The 25,324-nt window shown below is 50.8% G+C and overlaps 2 protein-coding genes across 4 annotated transcripts in view; one reads left to right on the top strand and one right to left on the bottom strand.

Annotated features, from left to right (window-relative positions):
• Window positions 1-10,488, top strand: part of NRG2 (neuregulin 2) — an 86,193-nt gene extending 75,705 nt beyond the window's left edge. For all 3 annotated transcript variants that reach the window (XM_059860157.1, XM_059860156.1, XM_059860158.1), the window contains 5 exons: window positions 944-1,046; window positions 1,920-2,043; window positions 3,298-3,425; window positions 5,859-6,083; window positions 8,090-10,488. In XM_059860157.1, coding sequence (XP_059716140.1) covers window positions 944-1,046; window positions 1,920-2,043; window positions 3,298-3,425; window positions 5,859-6,083; window positions 8,090-8,747 — 1,238 coding nt within the window. In that variant the 3' untranslated portion in view covers window positions 8,748-10,488. The remainder of the gene's footprint in view (window positions 1-943; window positions 1,047-1,919; window positions 2,044-3,297; window positions 3,426-5,858; window positions 6,084-8,089) is intronic.
• Window positions 10,489-14,278: 3,790 nt separating this feature from the next.
• The window catches only part of PSD2 (pleckstrin and Sec7 domain containing 2), a 34,823-nt gene continuing 23,777 nt past the window's right edge, over window positions 14,279-25,324 (bottom strand). The window contains exons 11-14 of the mRNA XM_059860267.1: window positions 20,161-20,318; window positions 18,708-18,852; window positions 17,532-17,675; window positions 14,279-15,983 (exon numbers count right to left, since the gene is read on the bottom strand). Coding sequence (XP_059716250.1) covers window positions 15,777-15,983; window positions 17,532-17,675; window positions 18,708-18,852; window positions 20,161-20,318 — 654 coding nt within the window. The 3' untranslated portion in view covers window positions 14,279-15,776. The remainder of the gene's footprint in view (window positions 15,984-17,531; window positions 17,676-18,707; window positions 18,853-20,160; window positions 20,319-25,324) is intronic.

Here is a 25,324-nt window from a genome sequence, read left to right as displayed (position 1 = left end):
TCTCAGCAGGGGTTGCTGGATGTCACATCTGCTCTGGGTGGCCCCAGAGGAAGAGGTGTCCTGGCCACGGTGTTGCTGCCTAGGTGCAGTGCAAATGAGATCTGAGCATCTCCTGGGAGCTTTGGTGGATGGGAATGAATCACCTCCCTTCCAGCCTGGTCTGGGTTTTGTGACTGGCTCTTCTGGTTTGACAGGCAGCCCGTGACACTTGGTGGTGTTTGAGAGGCAGCAGCAAGCTGCTTACATTTTGTGTGTGCCTCTGAGCTACCTGATGCAATGGTATGAATGTCCTCCTAGGGTTTCATTAAAAATCCATGACTGGTTCCTGTATTTTAATCACTCCACTCCCTTTTCTTTGCCTGACACGCTGTCACTTTTCCATCCTCATGCTGCTTTTTGACTGTTCCAGGATGTCCCTTTCAGCACCTACATGCTTTGGGGCCTGTTGCTCCAGGGCATGCAGCTGCTGGAAGCATAGGCATCCTGAGCCTGGGGTCAGGGATCACAGGGCTCCTGTGTGTGCTCCTGGGGAGTGGGGCATGCTCCAGGGCTCCTGTGCCAGCTGGTCAAGGCACCAGAGAGGGGGGATCTGCTGGAAGGGAGAGGAGAATCGTGGGGCTTGGTGAGATTAGTCACTGTGGGGAAGGAAGGGAAGGTGAGAAGTGTGAGTGCAGAAGGGGTGAGCTACCGAGAGAGGGCAAAGGCACGGGGAGACAAGAAGGATCTTTCGAGGGGTGAGGAAGGTTGGGCCAGCTGGGCTCAGGTCTGGGGCAGCCATTAGGCAGGCAGGGGATTGGCAGGAGGATTGGCAGGAGGATGGGCAGGAGTTCTGCCCAAGCCCTGTCCTCCGTCTCACCCCCATGCAGTGCTGGTTCCCCTGCAGCCAGGAGCAGCCCAGGTGCTGGAGCCCATCAGTAACTGGTTCCTTTCTCTCCATTTGCAGAAGCAGAGGAGCTCTACCAGAAGAGGGTTTTAACCATCACGGGAATCTGTGTTGCCTTGCTTGTGGTGGGCATCGTCTGTGTGGTAGCTTACTGTAAAACCAAGTGAGTATGGGGGGCTCACAGGCAAGAACTGGCTACAGGTTAGTGAGTGGCAGTGTTCGTGTTCCACACGTCCATGCTTTTCACCCAAATGCTAATTTTAGGAGATGATGTGCTGTGGTATTTCCAGGAAGGTCTCATGCAGGAGGCCAGTGAAGCTCCTGCCAGTCTGTGTTTGAATAGCATGTTTTCCTGGCACCATTTGCTTGTCCCCTGGAACATCATTTTGCCCAGCCAGGTGATGCTGTGTTGCAGGGAAAAGCTGATCCCCAAGCCAGCAGCTCAGCTTCTGCCAGCAGAGGCACACTGGGCTGTTTTGCAGGAGCTGTGGGCTCAGCTGTGTACATTGCAGGGACTTCCCCTAAGGGAACAGGAGGCTTGGGAACCCCTTCTATGGTCAGCCTTCCCTGCCTGGACAGCACTTTTCTCCCTACTCAGCCTGCACCTCAGTTGAGAGTGCCCCTGCAGTCAGTGGGTCTTGTGGGGCAGATGTCTCACCCTGGGCATGGGTAGGCTTTGCCACTTTGTCCTTCATGCAGGACAGGTCAAGTCCTTTGTCACCAAGGCTGAGTCAGAACTCGCTTCCCCTTTTCCTTCTCCCCACTTTTCTCCTCCACTGCTACATTGTGCTGGGTCTTGCCTTGGAAAGGGAGCCCTGGACCCAGCCTCCCAAACTGTCCATGAGAAGAAAAGTTGACCTTTTGTTTGGAAAAGCAGTAGAGGGTGTTAAGTGTTGAATGCCTTGTTTTGTGTTGTTTGCAACTTTCTGCAAATACTACTGGAACATTCACATGTTGAAGATTTGCCTTCTCTTTCATCTCTGGAGGCACAGAGCCCCTTGAGAGAGGTTCCTAATAGATTTTTTCTGTTGTAAAGGAAACAAAGAAAACAAATGCATAACCACTTGCGGCAGAACATGTGTCCTGCTCATCAAAACCGGAGCCTTGCGAACGGGCCAAGCCATCCTCGTTTGGATCCTGAGGAAATCCAAATGGCTGATGTAAGACCCTTTGCCTCCATCTCCCTGCATGCTCCTGAGGGGCTGTATTCTGCCAGGGGTTTGATGTGGATGTGTATCCTCACACACCCGTGTGCCTGTGTGTGAGGGGCAAAGCGCGAACAAACTTGAGCAAAGGGAAAGATTCTGCATAGAAACATTTCCAAAACCAACATCTGAAGGGAAATGTGATTTTGCTTTGAAGTACAGGATGAGATTCGGGCATTTGGGATAGGCTTGTTTTGAATAATCAAGTGTGACCCTGATTTCCATTAGGAGAGATGTTCCCAATGTTTCCTGTTTATTATGCTATCCTGTCAAGTCCCACTTGGTGAGATGACAAAGGGGATCAGCATGGCAGTGACCGGAGTCACCGTGGTGAAACACATCAGGGTGATGTGGTCAGCTGTCCACCAGCCCACCTGACCATGCCAGGGGTTCTGTCCTGGTGGGATGCCACTGTCACACCAGTGAGAACAATCTGAGTCTCTCTAGGACAGGATCCAGAGGGCAGTTCAGCCACTCTCATGACTTCAGTCGTAGATTCCCATCAAACCCCATGAACTCAAGGGCCATCAATGGGCTGAAGTGCCTTGCTGGACCAAGGCCTTGAAAGGGGTCAGAAAAAGGGAAGGGGGAGGCAGAGGCAAACAAGAAGTAGATAGAAATGAATCCAATCAATCAGCTGCAAACTCTTTTGGTTCAGCCTTAGGATATTAAAATTTAGCTAGGTTGGATCCCAACCATGAAGGAAGGAGAAAAGGAATTCTAAGAACCACAGCCCCTGGCCCTGAAGTACTGACAGAGAGCTCAGTGCCCCTGTGAGAAGCAGGGCTGATTGTTAGATGAAGGAATATCTCAGCATAAATATTTGGATCACATCTGGTGTTTCAGTAGGACTCACACCTCTGACAGATTTCACGTTGTTCTCTTTTTGCTGGTAGTCGGTCGGGTGTAGCCAGCTGTGGGCAGAGATGTGTCTCTGCTCAGTAGCTACACAGGGTACCACTGGCCTTTGGGGAATCCCTTGGCTCTCCAAACCCTTCTGCAATCCCTGTGCCACAACCCTTTCCCAGTGTTCAAAGTGAAGAGGCAGAGAAAAGCCTCCACCCTCCTTGTCCCTTCCTGTGGGGTGCAGAGCTTCTGGGCTCACTCAGTCCTCACCGACTTCACCAGAAATAATCAGGCCAGCTAAATTTTTCTTTGGCAGCATTCACAGGCTGGTGGCTGATCTGTGTGATTTTTCTTATTTTGCAGTATATTTCTAAGAATGTTTCTGCCACTGAGCACGTGATCCGAAGGGAAACAGAGACAACCTTTTCGGGAAGTCACTCCTGCTCCCCGTCCCATCACTGCTCCACAGCCACTCCAACCTCCAGCCAGAGGTGATGTATATACCATTTTCTCTGGACCTTGTCCTGCTTTTTGCTGTGAGATTCTAAGATTTTTCTTTCACCTCCCTTTCTGTTTTCACTTGATGTTTGGCTCTGTAGTGGCATACAAGCCATGTCTACCCTGCAGGACTCTGCAAGCACAGCTGGTTAGTGAGAGGTGTGGAAAAGTGTGTTCCTTGACCTGCAGGGAGGTGCCAGCAGGATCCTGCAGCACTGAGATAGCTGGAAAACAGGAGGAAATGAGCCTGTGCTTCCATGCTTTGCACAGACCCAAATGGGAGGATGAGTGTAGGAAAGGTTTAGCAGCTTGTGTCTGCGGCCCTCTGAAATACTTCATTAAGCACACATGGGGTTATGTGTTTCATGTTTAGAATGTATTTGCCTTGTGGGAGACAAACTGCACAAAATATCATCAAATGTTTTGATTGCTTCCTCAGAGTCAAGGTCTGACTTGGAAGTCACGGGCTTTGACCAGAAAGAAAATGCTCCTGTGCAATTTATCAGCCTCCACCTCAGGTGGTGGCTCCTCTTTCACTGGAAGTCATTCTGAAGCTTTTTGGAAAACTTGGTCTAGCAGGAAAGTACCAATAGTGCTTTGTGACAAAGGATGAGACATATTTTTTGTTTTCATTTCAAAATAACCTCTGGGGGGAAAAAACCATGGCTTGGAACCCAAATCTTCTCAAGGTTTCTTAGAACATTTAAATTGCAGACAGACCTCCCTATTCTTATGATGTCCAAAAAAGTCTTTCTTTCAAATGCTCTAAAGAAAGTCCTGTGCTGTTTTGAGCTTGGATGTTCCAGTTCCTCCTCTTAGACAGCTGTTGTGCTTCTTCCAGCAGGTGACAGGGGTTTTCCTTGGAGATCTCTTGCCTTTGATAGGTGCCTGGCTCATGTCCTTCATTAGCCTGATGGGGTTTTCTCCATTCATCAGGGAGTGCAGGAATTCTTTCAGCTGAAGCTCACAGATGGCTCCAGGCAGGTTTCCTTAGGGTCCAGGCATTCCTCAGGGTTGAGCAAGTACTCTCAGTTACAATGGACAAGATCAGCTTCAGATGTTGAACTTGGATTTTCAGGTGAATTCCTCCCCAGATTCCTCAGGCTATACCTCCAGCAAGTAGAGAGGGAGCCAGGAATGACTTGATTGGCTGGGAATAATTATTTTTTCCAGGGAAATCCACTCCTCATGAGCTAGACAATATGTTCTCCAGTTTTTTTTGCATTCATGCTCTTCAGCCCAGCCCTGGCTAGGTGTGTGCAAGCTTGAGCCAGGTGCACAGAGGCTCCTGTGCCTGCAGAGCTGCACCTTGCTGGCCTTCCATGCTCACTTAAAAGGCCTGGGCCATCCCTGGGCACCCTCTGAAGACACAAAGATGTGTCTGGAGGGCAGCATTAGCTCATGACAGCTGTAGGGAGGCACCTACCTTGGGTAGCCTCTGGTCATGGCTACCTGCCACCTCATTTTCCTGAGTCAAGTGCAGCAAGCAGGTGCTTCTTGAAGTCATGCCAGAGGCAAACTACTGGCATAATCAGGCTCCATTTTACTCCATCAGTGCCTTTAATGAGGACGCTGTTTGAAGTTATAAATGAGCATGTGCCTGGAGCCATCAATAATTAACAAGTTCTTAGGAAATCTTAATGAGGGCTGCTCTCCTCTGTAAACCCCCACCCAAAATCCTCCACCCACGCAGCTCCATCTGGAGTTTGGGAGTTGAGAGGGGTTGCTCCCATGGATCACGTATTTCTGCAATGGTGGGGATCAGCGTGGTGGCCGTGGCACTGGTGGGACCCCAGTGTGCAGGTGGCCCTGTGCATCCCCAGTGAGTCCTCGTGGGATGTTCTCTTTGCACCAAGGCTGGGGCTGCAGCTGCTCAGCACATCATGGTCTTTGTCTAGCACCTTGAAAGTGTTTTCCTGCCAAAATCTTTGGAAGACTTTGTTCTGCTAATTTTGAGTGGCTTCTCCTGGCTCCTCTCTGGTAGCAATTCCAAAGGGGCTGTCACTTGGCAGTGCAGGTGCCACATTTGAAGGAACTTGGCTGACTTGCCTTGGCATAGCCAATGTGTTATTCCACACCCAGAACACTTTGCAAGCACAAAGCAGAATTGCCCTGGCCTCCCTCCAGAGGCTGTCCCATCCTGCTCCCAGGCATGTATTCCTCCGTGGTGGGATACATACCTGCTTATTGCACTGGTTTACTTCCTTTGTCCTCTAATGGCATCTCCAAGAAGGAGCAAAGAATGGCAAATCAAAGGTAGGGCTTGGAATCTGGGCTTCCCTGGCCAGATGTATCCTAATGAGAGGGAGGGAGAAGGGGGACAGCAGTGCAGAGGTGCAGAGCTGAGCGTGAGCAGTGCCTGTGTCTTTGGAGAACAGCTGGGTGGGGGTTCCTTGCTCACTGTCCGCATGGGCTTTGCTCCACAGACATGAAAGCCACACCTGGAGCTTGGAGCGAACAGAGAGCCTGACTTCAGATTCCCAGTCTGGGATAATGCTGTCCTCGGTGGGAACCAGTAAATGCAACAGCCCTGCGTGCGTGGAGGCGCGGGCTCGCCGCGGGGCCACCTTCTGCATCGAGGAGCAGCGGCGGCCCACGACGCAGTACCGCGACTCCGTGGATTCCCTGCGCGACTCGCCCCACAGCGAGAGGTCAGACCCCACTGCTCGCTGCCACCACAGCGCAGCCGAGGCAAGCCATGCCTCTGCCGAGCCCAAAAACGTTCGCCTTTGCCAGCCTTAGAGTGGCGGTGCCATGGTATAATTGGGAAACTCCAGGCCTGGTCCTGCCAGAGGAAGCCCAGTTCCCCCAGGAGGCCACTCTGGTCGGGCAGCAGCCAGGTCTGCACCCTGGTGGCAACGTAGGTTTGGAGCACAGGGATGAAGGGTGTGGAATATGCCTGGCTGCAGTCAGCAACTGTAGAGAAAAACTGGCTGGGAGAATACCTGGGCAGCTTGGTGGGCTGCCAAGCAGCGTCTGGCTCTCAGGTGCTTGGGGAAAAGGTGTCTGTCCTCAGCACAGTCCTGGATGGCCAGGAGAGAAGGTGCTGCACGTGGGCACAGCCTTGGGACAGGACTCGGTAGGACCCAGCCTTCAAGGAATACAAATGCAGAGCTGAGACACCAGCAGCAGCAGTTGTCCTCTTTCCCGTCTGGTTCCTCATGGAGCAGAGGCACATCTCCACCCTTGTTCCAGCCCTTTGCAGGTGGCCATGAGTGACTCTTGGTGGCCACATTGCCCCTCTTGGGCAGTTCCCCTTCAAGGCGGTGGAACTTATCCATGGGGCAAAGGAGAAAGGCAGCATCTCCTGCTCTCATTCCAGTCCCTGGTCCATTCAGGCAGACTGACCCAGCTCCTATGGAGGTCTCGTACAGCACAACACACACGAGTAAAAAGGCCTGGGTGAGTGAGAGAGCCTGGGCAGGTGGAATTGGGCAGAGATACCACTGGGAATATCAAGAGGAAACAAGGCCTGCTCCTTAGAAAGAGGCGATGCTGAAGAAAGGGCTAGGGAGAGGGGCTAGACCAGACCTGAGTGACCACAATGATGTTTTCACTACAGCAGATGAAAGTGGTAGATGGCTTTTTGGATGGCTTTTTGAGACACGAGATTTTTGCTAAGTCAGAGAAAGCAATGCCCAGGGCTTCCCCATCTGTGGCCTGGGTAGGAAGAGGGAATTCCAGGGACCTTCCTCAGAGACAAGCCTGGCAGCTCCAGAGGGAAAAGAAAGCAGCTGTCAGGCAGATGAGAGGCAGTGAAGCCATGACTCAGCCTGCTGGGAGATGCTGCAGGGTTTGCAGCGATGCAGAGTGGGAATTGTGCACCGAGTCCCTCGGGAGAAGCAGTTTGGGGGATGCTCAGCACATGCTGCCCATTGAAGCCAGCAGCTCAGCCTCCCTTGGCACAGCAGTGCAAGGTCCCTCCAGCTGATTCCCCAGGAGAACCTCCATGAGCAGGTTCACTGGAGGCTATTGTATTGCACTAAATAGTTTATTTAGTTGTTGTTTTGCACTGGGTTATTAGAGATTTGCACAGAGTAGTCTTTATATTGCACTGAACAGTTTATGTTGTATCATGTGGTTTGTTCTTCCCCCTCTCCTATCACATGGTTTCTCCCTCACCCACCCCAGTCCCCAGTACTCCCTGATGGTCTCTTCCCTGGTCAGTCCTTCCCCCTGCCCCTCCCCACTTGTTTCTCATTGGCTGTGGTCCTCCTCTGCGCCCCATTCCTCAGGGTATAAATTCTCCCACCCCAAGTCCACAGCCTCTTGCCCGCCTTGGAAATAAATGTACCATGTAGGTTCCCACATGGGGAAGAGCTCTTCCAGTCTTTTGCTTAGGTCTGTGTAAGACTGTGTGGGCTGGGGTCCATAGCTAGCCGCAGTGGACCCCAACAGCCCTCCCAGACACAGTTCTTACAGGTGGCACCCCATGTGTTTGTCTCCCATGGCAGTCAGAGACGGCATGCAGCTCCTGGTAATTCACATGCGTGGATTACGTTAGCTACTGGGACTCCCACCTTCCTCTGACTTCTTTGTTGCATTCTGGTCTTACAGGAGGCCTCCTGGGTCCCTGGGCCAGGTGTTCAGCAAAGCGCGGGCTCAGCTGGTGCTTTTTGGGCTGTTCGGTGTCCAAACAGAGGTGTTGCTTTTTCAGGTACGTGTCGGCCCTGACCACACCAGCACGCCTGTCGCCCGTTGACTTCCACTACTCGATGACCACGCAGGTGCCCACCTTCGAGATCACGTCCCCCAACTCGGCGCACGCCGTGTCCCTGCCGCCGGCGGCCCCCATCAGCTTCCGTGTGGAGGAGCAGCAGCCCCTCCTGCGGCGGTACCAGCTCCCCTTCCAGGACACGCAGAGGTACGACAGCTACTACCAAAGGAAGACCTACCTAAACGACAGCATGGGGAGCCTGCCCTCCAGCCCCTTCCGCATCACAGAGGACGACGAGTACGAGACGACGCAGGAGTACGTCACAGCGCTAGAGCAGCCAAAGAAAACAGCCAGCAGCAACAGGCGGTGGAAAAAATCCAAACTGAACGGGCACATCCCTCACAGAGCCAGAGCCGTCCGGGACTCCTTCTCCTTGAGCAGCGCCTCTTACAGCGAGTCTGACGAGGAGCTGGTGGCCGAGAGCACGCCGTTCCTAAGCACTCAGAACAATGAGGCGGCGCACGCGGAGTCGCCGCCGCTGCACCGGCCGGGCGACAGCCGGACTCACTACTCGTGCCGCGGGCACAGCGCGCACGGCGACGGCGGCCGCGGCAGCCTGGCGCACGTGGCGCCCAAAGCGGACCCCGACCCTCTCTAGGCGCCTCCCGCGCTCCTGCATGGGCGACCCGCGTGGAGGAGGCCGAGAGGAGGGAGGCCGAGGGCGAGACAAAACCACACAAACCGCAGAACGAGACAGAACAGAACAAAAAAATAAAAATATTTTTATTTTATATAAAAGAGGGAAAAACAAAAAATATAACAAATAAAAATGTTTTATTTTCATTTTAGCAAAGTTGTCTTATAATAGCTAACGACAATGACTTTTTTATAGGGAATCTCTATTTATATGTAATGTCTTGATTTACAGCTTCCGAGAAAAAAAAGTTAAAAAAAAAAAAAAAAAAAAGAAGAAGAAAAGAAAACAAACAATAAAGTTAAAAAAAAAGTGGGCCAATTTTTGACTACTTAAAAATAGAAAACAAAACTATCGTGGTGCCTTTTGCTGTATGCTAGTGCTGGGATTCATGCCGAGGATTCTGTTTCAGTAGCATTTTTAAGGTCATAGATTTTTGTTTGGGAGACAACCTGTCACAAGGGCGCTCTTCTGTTGGAAGAAAACAGCCTTGCCACTTTGCCCCGTACCCTGCTATTAATGATCTTATTCTTTAAAGTATTGTTTAAACACACATTAAGGACATGAGTGGGAGCATTTCCATTATCATGTCTAACGAGGATCTGTCTTGCCCTGTAAACTACTTGTAATTTCGCTTAAATCAGGAGAAAAAGAAACCCAACAGCACTGTGCTGAAATGCAGAAATAACATTTCTTTTGCCACACAGGTAGGAAGATAAAACGAAATCGCGCAGCAGCAGCAGCCCTTACAATATAGCTCTCAACCTTTGGCCATCTCACCGGTGGGTCTGGAGTGGGGTTGGCACAGGTCTGTAGTGAAGCCAGGCAGACAGCCCTGTGCCCATGGTGGATCACACCTGTCACGTCCCCTTGAATCCGGGTGGCTGAGCCAGCCCCGTTCAGCCGCGGTGCCCGTGGCCGCCCCGGCGCCGTGCTGGCCGCGGCGTCCCTCAGCTGAGCGGTGCAGCCATGGCTGGAGCTGTGGTGTCCTGGGTGACACCCTTGGCTGGGCTGCCAGGGGACACCCACAGGGTGGTCCCGTGGCGCAGACGGCCGCGTGTCACCCTGGACACGGCGCCAGGCCATGTGCCCAGGGGTCAGCAGGACCCCGAGCGCTCTGGGCTCCGCTTGTCGCCGCTGCCGTGGCTAGGCAGGGCCCTGCTGGGGGGCCCAGCGAGCGGATTGTCCCCACGGCCGTGCCACGTGTTGTAAGGACAGTTGGTACCGTCACCTCCTGCCATCGGTGACGGACGTCGCGTCCCCAAACCCGGAGCAGCTCTGGCCGTCGGCTCTGTGGCGCAAAGAGACAGTCCTGCGTGTCCCGGCGGCAGAGCATCCCCCGTGGAAGTGCCCCCCTCTCCTCAGTTCTCTGCAGCAAACCTGTTTACATTGTAGCCTGACTTTTTTCTTTTTATATTTTTACTTCTGCATGTCCTTTGCATTTCAGATACTGTAGATTGGATGCATGGTGAAGCTGTGACTGAGAAGATAATACAACAATTGACAGTGTATTATTTCATTTAACTTTTAGCAATAAAGTAACTAAACCCTCTATTCCTCACCCGTGATGGGGTCAGATAGAAAACTCTGCTAATTTGTCATAAGATGATTGTCAAAGTTTGCTCTGGATTGTCTGAATGTCAGAACTCTTGACTGTTTAACACTTGAACATTTTTTATATTATAAATAAAATAAGAAATAACAAGCTGTGGGCTGCATTAATCTCAGGCCCTATGTGGGGCAAACAGGGAGCTGTGACAGGCACCATACACAGAATCACGGACTGGTTGAGGCTGGAAGAGACTTCTTGCACATTTCCTGCTCCACCAGCTCACCCAGACTCAGCGGCCCAGGCCTGTGTCCAGTCAGGGTTTGAGTATCTTCAGGGATGGCAGCACCACAACTTCTTTGGGTAACCTCTGCCATTGTTTTGTCCCTCTCAAAGCAAAAACTCTTCTTCTTGTATTCAAACTGGCATTTTTATCTTTGCATACAGATTCATACTGTGTAGGCCTTCTATCAAACCCTGAAAACTCTCTACAAATCCATTTCCCACACAAACTGGATTTACTAATTTTTGATTTGGACCCTTTGCCTCATTTACTATTTTAGACCCATTGCCTTGTGTCCTGAACACTGCTGAGAAGAGTACAGCTCCCTCTTTTTCACTGCCATCCATTGGGTATTTATACACAAGGATGAGGCTGCCCTGACCCTTCTCCTCTCCAGGCTGGACAGTTCCAGCTCCCTCATCCCTTCCTCACACGAGAGATGCTCTGGTTCAGTAAAGATCCTTATGCCCATAAAGATCCATAAGTGGGTGTTTTTCTCCTGGCATGGACATTTCACCTTCCCTGCAGGGCTCAGGAGTGGAGGCCCACTGAGGTGAGTGAATGCTCCCCACACATCTCTGGGGGTGCCATTCCTGCTCCAACTGCAGATCAGGAGATCCCCATTCACTTGAACCATGCTAGTGTCCAGATGTGCCAAGAGAGGTCAGGATGCATGGCATGTGCTGTGACCTGGCACCTATTTAGTGACTTGAGTGAAGTGGAGATGTGTTGGGTCCACCCCTGGCAGTGCAGTGCTGCCGTGCAGTGCTGACCCACCCACAAAGGTCCCTGGTTCAGCTCCTCCATGGGAAATCTGTGTCTCTGGCTATCCCACATAGGGATTCACTGACAGTGTGGTGTGGGCACAGGAGCACAGTCCCTGAGGTGGCACCCGTGGCTCCACCCAGCTCAGAACTCACTCCCCTGCTCCTGCTCAGTGACATGAACAGGTATCCAAAAGCCCCAGCTGAACTCCACAAGAGAGGGATCTGTTACAGTGAGTCAATCCTATTGAAAGGGATAGGCTGGAACTGACTGATCTGGATGGAACTAGATGATTTTTAGTGCCCCTTCCAACCCAAATCATTCTATAATTCTATGAATGCCCAGAGCTGTGAGAGACCTGCCCAGCCCTCACTGTGCTGCCCATGCTGGAGGCCAGGCTAAGCACACCCACAGCCTGGCCTTCTCCTGCTCCGACTCCCCCAGGATGCCCACTGTCCTGGAGCTGACCCAGCTGTGTCACAGGCCACCCCAAACATTCATTGCCTGTTCTGTGAGACCTCCAGACAGACCAGAGGGCTCAGCACTTCACCCTGAATGAAGGCATCTCAGCACTGGTTTCCCAGAAGGTTAAAGGCTGAAGAACCCTGCCCTCCTGCCCATGTCACCCAACAAAAATGTTAGACCTGGGATAAAGGTGGTGGGGTCAAGTCCTGATTTGGGTGACATTTGCCTTTGGGCGCATCGTGCCCCACATCTGTGCAGCCCCAAGCCTCGCTGGACAAAGGCAGCAGTGCAGCTCTCCACTGTCCTGTTCCTCTTGGGCCATGCCCCAGATCCCCATTGCCTTTGATCCATCTCAGCTCCTCCAGTGGCTCCCAGAGCAAGGTGAGATGGACAGGAAAGGGCAGAGAAGACCCCACCCCACCCTTGGAAGGGACACGTGTGGATGATCACCAAGGCTGATCTCTGGGGAAACCAGGCACATGGAAGAGAGAGATTGGGTGCCTTTGTCTTCCCAAAGCAGCCCCATCTCCCTGCCTGGCTCTCCTCGGGATCTGTGAGCTCCACTCATGGAGAAGCCCCCCCAAGGCTGGCACAGCAGCATCTGCACTACAAGAAGGTTCAGCTCTTGGGTCTCCCTGCAGAACAACCATTTGGCCACATCTCAGGGTGTGCTCAATGCAGCTGATCCCCACCAGGAATCTCTCTTGGAGAGGAGCTGTGGGTTTGCCCTGCACAGGGGGATATTTCCCTGCTCCGTGGTTTGCAGGGATCTGTGATGTTCTGCATCTGCTGAGACACCAGTAGCTCTGAGCCATGGCAGCCTCAGGATTCTTTGTGGTGATTTTTTTGTTAAACGTGCCCCTTGATTCCCATAATTGTGTTCTATATTTAGAGGCAGTTACGCTACTTCAATTTTCTCTCCAATTGCCTCTGAAGGAAGCCTGCATCTCTCTTTTTTCCCTGGCTGGTTTATTTTTAGACTCCTCATTTCCAGCCGTGCGTGCTCCTAGGGTTTTGCCGTAAATATTTTACAGCAATTTTCACAGGTGGGGGAGCCACCAGAGCCTCCTGACAGCTCTCCTCTGCATGCGTGGTGCCTTTAGTGCCCTTCCCAGAGGGCAAGGAGTTGCTTTCCTGACACAGATGTGTGGCACAAGCAGGGGACGAGTGCTGGATCCTGGCTTTGGGGTCACAAAGTCTCCCCCACACAGAAGTCCCTAAAAGGAATGTGGTTGTCTGCAGGGCAGGTGGCCTGGCAGGGAGGTCAAGCTGAACCACCACTGCCAGGTGAGGTTGTGTGAGACCCAAAGCAGTCGTGGTGCCTGCTGGAGGGGCTGGCACTGCCTGGGGATGTGCAGAAAGTGCATCTGAGTAACTCCATGATGTGGCTGCCTAATTCCTCTGAGATGCTGTTCTTCCCGGTTAGTGGTGGGTGCCTGGGTCCTTGACCAACAAGAAGGGAGAAAAGGGATGAAAAAAATCAATTTTCTTCCAAGTCACAAGCTGAGGCTGTGGATTGGTCAACAAGGCATTTTTGGCTCCGCCCTCATGTAGGTAAGATGCTCTCAAGACATTTTCATGCACCTGTGATCCACCTGTATCAGGACTTGTGCACGAGGCAAACTGCAGGTACTCAGCAAGAGCAAGTTTAATACTCTGAGCTGTCTCACCAAGTGTTGTCTGACATCAGCTGAGTCTCTTTCCTGCTGCCCAGAGGAGACTTTGCAATCTTTCTTTTCTCTGCATCCCAGCTGAGGATGGCAGAGTGGCACCTTCAGCCAGGGGGCTGAGCTGCTCTTGGTGGCAGCTCAAACACACTGGAGATGTCACTGCCACTGAAAGGGATGCTTAGAAAGGGAAGACTGAAATACAAAATATTACCTGGGATTTTGGAGACAAGGAGTTGGGCCCAGGTTTCCCTTGGACTTCCACTGTGAGAGTCTCAGCACCAGACACTTCATGCGAGCAGGAACATCTTGGGGGTCTCCAGTGGAGGAATGTCTGTACAATACCTGGCACAAAAGCAAGGATGCCTTGGAGGAACAGCCGCAGACTCCTCTGGGAATCGTTGTGAGAACATCTCCAGTCACAATGCAGGGCTTGGTACCTTTCTGCTCCCATAAATCTCTAGGCTGTATGTGGATGGACACACCTGGGATGCACCAGGAGGAGGGAGGAGTTACTTCAATGTGCTCCCAAAGCAGCCCATCTATCCACACCTGCTCCAGGGCCATCTAAGAGGATGGGTGGGCTGGTACACACTTGTGGAAAGGAATCCATGTTTTCTGATGCTGTCTGTCCATAGGATCCTGGCTTCTCTGCATCAGGTGCTGGTGCATATCTGAATCAGCCCGACCTTCTGGTACTGTGAAATCTGGGATCAATCCAGCACATGGTGGAACGATGCTTCAGACCAATTCTCTTTACCAACAGATTGTTTTATTGTTATTCTTTTTTTACATGATTCTTAGTGCATCATTTCAAATAAACTATCAAACTGTACAAAGAAACAGAGATAAAAGAAGAGGCGATTAAGTTGAGAAGAGGTTTTTAGTGTCATGAACCATCATGGAAAACAGTAGTCCATAGGCTCTCAAACATTGAAGGTCCAAATAAATCTAATTTTGTTTGTTTAAAAAATGCTGCAAAATATAAACAATAAATGACTGTAATTAGCAGCTACAAGATCCTTCAAAGCTGGAACTTGATTACTGTGAACACACCTAGGGGAAAGAAAAGCGATCTGAGATAAAGGATCAAACGAAACAGTGAAATAAATAAAGTGTGGGAGGACAGTCGTGGCATTGAAATGCAGAGGAGTCACTTCAGCACAACAGTAAATCATTGGACCACAGACAGCAGAAAGGAACAGAAACACAATTCCCACTTAAAAGAGTACAGCATGTGCATCGCAGGATGGAGGAATACAGCAGGGACGGGCAGGGGGATCACTCCTGCACACAAAGGTTCCACTGGAGCTTGCACACAGCTCCAGTTGTGCCTCGAACCCAGAGTGGTGGATCCCCTGGTTGCCAAACTGGCAGCCACTGGGGCAGTTTGTCTGAATAAGCAGGAATGGGAGAGCGATGTTTCACAGCAAAGCCAGGTGGGATTTCCATTCGAGTAAAAAAAGGAGAAAAAAGAAACAAAAAAGATACACAGCTATTCCATTTTTTTTAGAACATCCTGGTGGGCTGGTCAGACCCTCCACGTCCCTAGTGTCTTCCCCAGGCAGCTTGCCTTCACTTGCACACTGAGGTTAAAAACCCAGGTTAAAGTTTCCTTATATATATATATTTATTTATATATATTCATATGTATATATATATATATATAAAAAAGGGGTAAGGTGACAGAGGACCCTTCAGGCTTCTCCTGCCAGGGGCAGGTGACATTCCCACGTGGCCGTGCTGAAGGTGCCTCTCGCCCGCTCGGTGACCAGCTCACGACACCCGTCCCGTCACACCGTGCTCCTCGTGGGGCAGGGATGTGCCCCTGCCACCCTGTGCCCTTCTCTGGGAGCGCTGGTGGTGCCACAGACGTCGTCTCAGCTCAGTTTCCTGCACTGCCAGGGACTGTGACCACGAACCGCTGGGGATCCAGGGAGGGAAGGAGAGAGACAGGGCTGGTGGAGGAAAGAGCAACCCAGCCCTTGAAGAACCAGCATATCCCTTTGTTGTGCAGGCTGCAGCAGGAGGGAAAGAAAAGCCACTGGTGCAGTTGGGAATGAAGAAGAGATGATGCTGAAATGCCAGAGCATTGTCAGAGAGTGTCAACTAAAGCTTTTTTGATTTCTTTCACTAGAGCAATCCCCATGTCATACATGTCTACAGTTTTGCTCGTATAATTTCCTAAGTAAAATTGTGCTCATCAATCTAAGTCCAGGAGCGCAGAGCATCGCCGGTTCATCCCCCCGTGCACATGTTCCTTGTTAAGTGTTCTGCTCTAAAATGTCCTTTTCTGCCTTACAGCTGATGGACATGTGCCCTTGGCTCAAGGAAGGGCTGGAGTGCGTCTTCCGCAAAGCGATGTCGTCGGCTTCCACCTTGAAGAAACTGGTCTCGATCCTCTCCAGGTCATCTGTCCCCACTTTTATCTTCATGCACAGCAGGTTGATGTACGTTTCATAGCGGCTCTTCTGCAGGGAAAGAGGGAACAGAGAGCCTGGGAACAGGGACAGGCACGCACACGTGTGTGTGGCACGCAGGAACAATTCCATCAGCTACTGCAGGAAAACCCATCCCATGCCATCACTAATCACACCCCACAAATTCAACCCCAGCACATTGCCTGCTCTGTGCAAAGACTGATTGTTTGAAGGTCTGAGGAGAAAGGTGGTGTGGGTCTGTGTAGGACTCTCCAGTTGCTTTTACAGGTCTTGGCTGACACTGTGATTGCATAAGGAGGATACTGGGGGCAAAGTGAGACCAACAGACCTGCTGCTTCCTGATTTAGGAGCTCACCTTGATTGGTTAAAATACTGCTGCTTGTCATTGTTTCCATCCAGTGGTTCAGTTATTGCTGCTGAGTTGTGTCCCCAGTGCTCTTCACAGAGCACAGGATAAAGGGAGGCATCCTCTCTGCCAGGATCCTCTGTTCCAGTGCTAGATGGGATCTTTTTGAGGGCTTGTGTAATACCCATCCTTTCTCTTAACACCTCAGAAGCAGCCTGTGCTGGCTTCTTTGTCAGCACAAAGAAACAAGCATTTCTGGAGCACATCTCATAAGACAGATGAGATGAATTATGCCCTGGAAGTGCCAGCTTCTCCTTGAGGACTGAAAAGGCAGTCCAGAGAAAAGCTCAGACAGAGACTTCTCTGCAGGCATCCAAAACCAGAGGCTGGAAAAAGGGAGGCAGCAGCAACTATTTGGAAAGTTGGTACAAAGACAAGGGAACCAGCAGCTGGGAGCTGTGGCTTTGGAGAATCAGGCTGGGTGTTACACAAAAGGATGGTGCAGCCCTGGCATGAGGAAGGAGGGATATTTCCATCCTTAGTGATTTTTGGGGCTCGGCCACTAAATGGCACACTCAGTCTGGGCTAAGACTAGGAATAATCCAAATTCCTGCTGGAAGCAAGACTAGAGGCCTCCAGCAATTCCTTCCCACTGACACCTATATGGCATGAACCACATCTTCTGCTCAGCTCTCAATGGAACAAGATGCCACGTTTCTTCCACAATTAAACGCTTCTTAGACTTTACAGGGAGTTAAAACTTATGTACCTGCATCCTCAAAGGGTCTGTAATCAGCTGTAACACTGGGTTTGGCTTTATTTACAAAAATAGTTGCAGCAAAACAGGATTAATTCTCCCAGGGATTCCCTTTGCTTTTTATTGATGTTGCTGAAAAAGACTGAGTCACACTGAGAACTGAACCACTGTCGTACTTGGGACCTGAGAAAATGTCAAAATTTGGCACAGTAAAGGAAGACTTTCTTTCTCTTGTCAGTTTTTCCCTCCCCTGGTTAGAAATCAGAAAGGGAAAGAAATGGCTCTTATTTCTTTTTTCAGCTTCAGTGCAAAACAGTGAGGCTTGTTGCTGCCCCAAGACCCCCATCCAGTTGGGAGCCCTTGTCCTCCTCTCTCCTCTCATGCTCTCCCAGACCCACAGCACCCACTCTGGAGTTCTGCTCTCTTCAATCAGCCAAGGTACCATTCATCACAGAAAAGATGAAAGTTCCTTTACCTCAAATATTAGGTAATGTTCTTTGAGTCTGTATTCCTCAGCCTCTTTTGACTTGAGGCTCTTCTCTACAGGATGTAATTTATGCTCTGCTAATTCGTCTGCAATCTGCTTCATTTTATTTTCATGAGACCTCAGCTGTTCCTCCTGCCGAGAGAAGCGTGTCAGGTATGAAAACGTGGAGTGCAGCACCCGAGTGCTCCGCCTGCCTGTGCCTGGGGGAGCTCTCTCTGCAAGGGCTGAGCTCAGCCACTGTGCTGGAGCCAAAGGTGTGCTGTGCACTTGCAAATTCATCTGATAAGGAGCAGCTCAAACACAGGTACTGGAGTAAGAGCAAAGCTCAGGTATCTCAAGTGCCAAGAGTGGATTTCTTTGGCACTGAGGCATCTTTGGCATCATAAGCACAGAATGCTCCTGTAACATACATCCTGTACCAGCCAGGCAGCAGCAGTGCTGTCCCACGAGCTGCTCATCCTGCTCTTTTCAGAGACAGAAGTACCCTCCCCATCTGGGCTCTGACAAAGGTGACCATCTGGCCACATCTGTCTCAGCAGACAGCAGCTGTGCCTCTGCCCTGACATTTCAGGCTGTCCCCCCCTTTGGTGGGGGGCAGTGGCAGTGTGTCCCTACTTTTTGGAAATGCTAAGGCACATTGGGGTCTTCTCTGGAAAGGGAAACGAAAGCCACTCTTTGGATGGCAGCTGCTCTTGGTTAGCTGAGCCTGGTGCACTGTGCCCCCTTGTTTCCAAAGCTTTCCCTACTGACTGGAACTCAGACATCCCTTTTGTCTGTGGGTTTTGAGCTCCAGAAACAAGAAGGTGCCATGATGTAAACCTGGGCTGTTGGGCTCAGCAGCACCAACTCTGGAGCTATTCTGCTGTTTCCACTCCAGCAAAGGAAGGTGCTGGGATGTGATGGGCAAAAAACAATGAACAAGCCAGAACCAACAGGCAGGTGTGTGCATAGGGCTGTTTATAGCCATTGCAAAAGGAGCACTGGCCACAGGCCAGGACTTTCCACATCTGTCCAAGCTGCCCACCCCACTCCTCTGTTCCTGCACTGAGCACCTGAGTGTGTCCATCAGGCAGGAACAGGGGGAGCTGCAGATAGGCTCACCCTGGGCTGAAGGGCTTGCTGAGCACTGGGCACCCCTCCAGCACTCCTTCTCTCACACATTACCTGGCACAGCTTGGTCATGGATGAAGGCAGGAGCGGGCGGCAGAACTTCTTCATGGAGCAGATTGCAGCTGGGAAGGCTGGAGCAGAGAAAATGGCAGCAACGAGGTTGATCCGCAGGATCCAGGAGAGCATTTCTTCCTTGCTTCTGTTATGGAGGAGGGGAGAAGAGAAGGGAGTGTATAAATGCTCTTGAACCAGGACCAGACAACAGCTGACAAGAGCCCTGGAGCCACCCATGCTCAGGAAGGCCATCGGTGGCCTTGCTTTGATGCCACTGCTGTGCCAGGTTATGAACAGGGGGAAGCACTGTCTAACTGGCCCCTCTACAGTGCCCTGATGATCTCAGGGCTGCTGTCTGCCTCTCCAAGCCAGGGCAGTCCTGCCCTCCTCATCAGCTCTGGTTGCATTCCTGAGGAGCTGTGGAGAGGCCAGAGCCAAGGATGTCCAGCTCTTAGGAGAGCGAGAGCCACACAGCAGAGGTTCCACAGAGCAGGATGTCATTTCTGCCATTTGTGAGACACTGCCCAGGGTCCTTCATCAAATCTGTCCAGACACTGCTCCCCCAACCCTTCAAGTGGGTGTTTGCTGCAGAAATTAGTACCCCAGCCCCACAAACAGCATCACCTCTCTCAGCAGAAGACATGAAAAACATAAGACAGAAGATGACTTCATCACACTTGACACTTACTAACACCATAACATTCCTCAGCAATGGACTCAGGTAAAACATCTACCCTGGCTGGGGAGACTGCTTTAAGGAGCTTTAGACAGCCTCCCCATCAAAAGCTGACAAGGGGAACCATCACCTGCCCCACAGAGATGCTCTCCCTTCCCGAATACACCAACAGAAGTTAGCAAGAGGAGCCCTTTCACTCAGCCCTGCACATCCCAGCCTGTCACCCTGTTCTTTTGAGTCCTTCTGAGCCTTCTGATGTTTACATTCTTGTAACAAACCTTCTCACAAGCTTTTCTGTAAATACTTATTGTTTTGCATTCTATTCTGGAGGAGAAGAAATTTGATGGACTTTTGGTTTGTCCAGTGTGGACAAGGACAGTGTGGACAGTGGAGAGGTGGCACTGTCACCCTCCAATCCACTGTCACTTTTGGAAATCTATAAATGCTGGAATCAGAATTAACCTTCCCTCTTTTTCACCTTGGAGAATCTAGTGTCTGTGTTGTTTTATTTTGTGTCCTAGAGTGACACCAGCCCATCCTGCCCAGCCTGCCTTGGTGACAGCTGGGAAGGACCTCAAGGACTGGCACAAAGCTACCAAGAAACTGTGACCCATGAGCCAATCCTTTGCACAGCCCTGCAGAAATGACCCTCAGCCCCTTCCTCCCCCCAGGTGTGCCCCCTAAGGCGTGTGCTGGCCTGGCCAGGTCCGAGGCAGTCTGGCAGTGGTCGGAGGTCAGGCTGCCCACCCAGGCACTGCAGGGAGGGCTGGCACTCACGGGGCCTGGAAGAGGAAGACTCTCCAGTCTGCTGTCTTCAGCTTGAGCACGTTGGACTTCTTGCTGTAGTCAGAGGCTTTTGTGGCTAAGGCGTGGTGCACGCGGATGGCGTTCTTCAGATCCACTTCAGAGAGGTCTTTGTCAGGTTTATATTCATCCTGTGAAGAGGAACGTTAATTGGATAATGACAACACTAACATTTGTGGGATGCTTTAATGAACCTGCCTTTCTCCCTGTGCTATAATCACAGAGTGCCGAGACCAGGAAAAGCACTGCTTTGTACAGTAAATGCTAGGAGCTGATAATGATAATAATTAACATCTGGCAACTGCTTCCATCATTAAGTTCACTGGCAAGATGTAAAGAAGGAGATGAAAGTTTTAAACATAATTATCAATAGTTATTTCTAACACAGCACATGCCTGAGGCTTTGTGGGGAGGCACAAAGCAGGGCCAGGTTTCTGCAGAGCTTCCCCCACAGTGCAGAGCTCAAACCAGGATGCAACTCCCAGTCAGCAGAGGATATCAACGAGCACCTGCTCTGGTGCTGTATCTTCACAGACTCATAGAATGGTTTGGGCTGGAAAGGACCTCAATGCTCATCCCATTCCAACCCCCAGCCATGGGCAGGGACACTTTCCCCTATCCCAGGCTGCTCCAAGCCACATGCAGCCTGGCTTTGGACACTTCCAGGGAAGAGGCAGCCACAGTTTCTCTGAACAACCTGTGCTAAGACTTCACCACCCTCACAGGGAAAATTGTTTCCTTATATGCACCTAAATTTCCCCTCTTTCAGTTTAAACCCTTTCCTCCTTGATCTATCACTACAGCCTTGTGTGGAGGAAGGCTGCCCTGGAGCAGCAGCACCCCTGCAGCCAGTGCACCTCTGTACAGGTGAGGGGCCTGATGGGCACTTGCCAGTCTGAGAGTGGCCCCCTGAACCAGCTTTGGTCTCCCTTTAGTGCACAGGCTCCTTTGGCATGGTCTCCCCTGTAATTCAGTAGCCTGACACTTGCAAATTGCAGCAGCATTCCCTGTATTCCTGCTTTGCTTCCTCCACTTCACACAAGTAGGGAATGCAGCAGTAGCTACATGTATTTATATTTCATAGAAAGGTAGAAAATACCAAACATGGGACTCTGAAATGATGATCTTGGCACAGCACTTTTTAGGAAAAAATGTTCAGTCAATCCTCTGTTTACCCTTTTACTTTCCCAGTGACTTAATGCAGTATCCTGCCTCCCACTCTGCACCCTTGCCAGCTCAACCAGTTGGATGGTGGGATGGCAGGGATGGACAGATGGATGCATGGACTGGTGAAAAAAGAGCCTGGTGGAAGAACCTGGCCCTGGCTAAAGCAAACCACCACCCCAGCCATGTTAGAGGCCATGCCAGGACAGGGTGTCCCTGGAAGGCCCTGCCTTGCCCTGATGATTACAGTGCTACAGGATTAATGTGCTCTATATTTTGCTTTCCTTGACTGCCCTGGGCTGTCAGCACCAGGGCAGGTCTGTCTGGTGATGATGGTCTATACATCCCAAGCCTTCCTTAGCTTCCAAGCCAGAACTGTTGTGCAGATTTGCAAAAAGATGATTGATTCCTGCTTCCCATGTCCCAGTGGTACAAATGCAGCTGTTGAGGGAAAAGCTGTGCTGCAGCCTCTGGGTTGGTAAGCCTGGGCAGTGGGGCTGTTCTCTGCTGCAGGGGCAGAAAGGTTTCCCCTCTGCTGCTCTTGAGTGCACTGAGGACCAGCAGTCCCCAGCCCACGAATGTGGCTCACCCAGCTCTTGCTCCTGATGTTTCTGAAGTCTTTCTTCCCTCAATTTTTCAAAGCAATCATCCTGTCCAGGAGGAGATTGGTTGCCATACTATGCTCATCATCAAATGAAACTTGGCCTGGTACAAAGAAGTGCCATGGGCCCACCCACAAGTGTCTGGCACGGGATCCTGGGGATGATGAATCCCAGAGGAAAGCCCTGGCTTTCCAGCAGAGGAAGGCTGGGTGCTGCAGGCATCCTGTGCTTGGGGAGACACTCAGGTGGGCAGTACAGATGACTTTGCCATCGTGGTGATTTCAGTAGCCAGAGGAATGGGCTGTCAGCCTTTTCTGCAAAGAAAAACAAATGCTTTGCCTTGTGAAGACCTAATGTGTTACCCCACTGCAAGTGAAATATTTGCTTGAGGAAGACATTGCTGCTCGGGCTTTATGTATTATAGAGAGTTTCATTTTGAGATATTTTTCAGAGGCTGAAGCTCTCTGGATTTGAATAAATCTGGCTGTGCTGCCCATGATCTCTTATTTCAAAATAAGCTTTCTGAAAATACAGTGCAAACGAGCCCAGCTTAATGGCGTGTGACAAGAGGAAACTGCCACAGCTGCTGAGTGCTTTGACTAATGCAGGTCCTCATCTTGAATGGAATCATCAAGTATTGCCTCCGTGGATTTCAGGCTCTCAGGCATCAATGCTGGTGGAAGGAAAAATCCAATCTTCTTTTTCTAATGCTGGTCCCAGTAAATCAAGGTGAGGCTGAATGAAGCAGGTTCTCTCTGCCTTGCTGTTCACAGGAGTGAGCAGTGCTGGAGGCTCCCTGCTTGGGATGGCTCTTCCAGGACCTCATCCCAATGCCAGGTGGTCACAATGGCACATTTGGCTGATAATGCTGGGGGATCCTGGTGCCTTTGGGTCACTGTCCCCTGCTGCCTACCCCTGTGAGCAGATCCACAACTAATCTCAAAGCTTGTTTTGCCAAGGAAAGACAAAAGCTCTTGTGCCTGCCTTTGTAGGGCACCTGGATGCGGTGGGAGAGCCCAGAGTATCAGTTCTGCTGCCCTCTCCTCTGGCCTCAGAGCCAGTCCTGGGCAGTGCTGGGAATGTGGACATGGACTGACAGATATTCCTCATGCTCTGGCTTGTGAGTGGCTTTTCCTCTTCTTTCTTTTCTTCACCTCACATCTACCATCCTAACCAAACCATTCAATCAGGAAAATGAACCCCTGTGCCCTTTTCAGTCTTAGAGCACCCAGCAAGGGTCTGCCTGCATGGGACAGTACCTGTGGCTCAGGGCTTGCTGGGAACCTCTTCCTGGCTGGGGACAGGACCTGTGGGAAGACCTGCACCCTTTCAAGCACTTCTGTGTAAAAGCACCTCATGCTTTATAGCTCTCCATCATTTTTCTTAACCCCCTTCTGTGTGTGGTGATTAAGGGTTATTATCCCCATTTCACAGAGGTGAAGTAAGTTGCCAAAGGCCATGGAATGAGTCAGTGCCCATAGCAGATTAGTGCACAGGAGAGGTGTGCCCTGCTCCCAAGCCTGCATTTCATCCTCCAGACTCTGCTGCATCCCTTTAGGGGATCAAGCAATTGCTTCAGCAGACTGTGCTGGAACATGCTGATCCAGCAATTAACACCAGCAAGTCAATGACATGTGACATCTCTTCATCAGGCTTATGGCTGCTGCCTAAATTGCTTCTGTCAGACTGACTTCTACCTGTCCACCCACCCTTCTGCCTGTGCTATGTCCACCTCTCTCTGTATCTGGCCATTCCTCCTTTTTATACACCCACCTATCCAGCCCCTCCTTCCTCCCACCTTCCCTCTACCTCTCAGTCTTATTTATACTCAACTTGCTCCTCAAAACCAAATGGAGTTCCCTGTTCAACTTACATGAATTTACTATTAAAGCCTAGATCCTTCATTTGGTCTGAGCAGAAAAGTGGAACAAGCTGAACCTGTGCTCCATGACATCAGGTGCTTCTGGAAGCAGTTCCTTTCTCTGTCTTCTCATCAGAGAATCTCACCCCGCTGATTTATGCTCAGCCAAGGTTCTACCTTATGTTTATCTGCAGTTGTCTTCTGCTGAGAGTTTGGGAGGCTGGCACACCACTTCCTTCCTGTATTGTGCAATTCCTTTGTTCTGCAAACCACCCCTGAAGGCAAGAAATGACACCAAGGATCCACAGGGCAGGTGGATGTTTATCCACTCTCTGTTGTGGTGCTGGGAATGTTTGCAAGTGACAGGGCAAGGACTTTGTCTTCATGTTCTCATCCTTCTGTCCTGTCTCTGCAAGCCTGACAGACGCTGTCTATAGCCAAGCCCAAGGAATTCCCTGGAGAGGATTACAGTACAGTCTGGCAGCAGCTCAGGAGTAAGAAACCCCTCTTTCCCCAAATCCTTTGCCCAAACATTCCTTCGGTTTATTTTTGTTGTTGTTCCAAATGCTACTTCCTTGGGGCATCCTTGGCAATTCTGGTCCCTCCTGCTAATTACACATCAGTCATGGCTCTTCTTTATCAGACACTTTCATAACACAGCCAAATCTTGGCTGTTTTGTTCCTGCAGTCCTTGTCCATAAAGAAAGCCCTCAGTCTCTGAACCATTTGATCCTGAAGGTCATTGAGATAAGAGCATTGATCTCCTCACTGCCACGTCAGCCTCATCCTTGCTCTCTTTTTAAATCCTGAACACCTCAGACAAACATAATGAACTTTGTTAATGAGTGGTTACTGCTGCAAGCCTTGTACAGCAGAGAACCTCCACCCCCTCTGCCCCAGCAATGACATTCAGTGTTGGCTTCACAGCTCCTTCTGCTGCCAGGGAAGAAAATTCCATCCTGAATGGGTATTTCATTCTCAATATACAACACCCTCTCAGCAGACTCATCCCAAGAGAAGCCCTTGGTAGAAAAATCATTTAGATCCAAATGGTTCTGTGATAGTTGAAATGTCTTTTTTTTTCCCCTGCAGAAAAAGTGTCATACAGTGAAATGCTGATGGTAACTCTGCACAAGTTAAATCCTCATGTGTAAGCCACGGGTCAGCATGAGGACTCTGGGGGACTCCATGTGAAAATGTGAAATGAGACAAGGACTGAGGGGTGAGCAGAGTGCTGCTGGCTTGAAGGAGATCTGGGCTTTCCCCCATGTGCTGCAGCTTCCCTAAGGTGCAGGAGAGAGTGGCACAGCTGCAAAAACACCACTGGGCTAAGAGCAACTCACACTGGGAGTGAGGATCCACTGCTGCCAGATTTCTGCTGGCCTTTGACGTGTGCCACAGGACCTGGTGAAACACGAGAGGCATGGAGGTGTGCTACGAGCTCTGAGTCATCACTCCTGCTGCCCCCAGGACCTTTCTGCCTCTCTTATATAATCCACTGTTTGTTTAC

Source organism: Haemorhous mexicanus, chromosome 15 (genome assembly GCF_027477595.1).
Source record: "Haemorhous mexicanus isolate bHaeMex1 chromosome 15, bHaeMex1.pri, whole genome shotgun sequence".
In the NCBI taxonomy this organism is placed as follows: domain Eukaryota; kingdom Metazoa; phylum Chordata; class Aves; order Passeriformes; family Fringillidae; genus Haemorhous; species Haemorhous mexicanus.
Note: the sequence above shows the minus strand (reverse complement) of the source record. Positions and strands in the feature narration are given on the sequence as shown.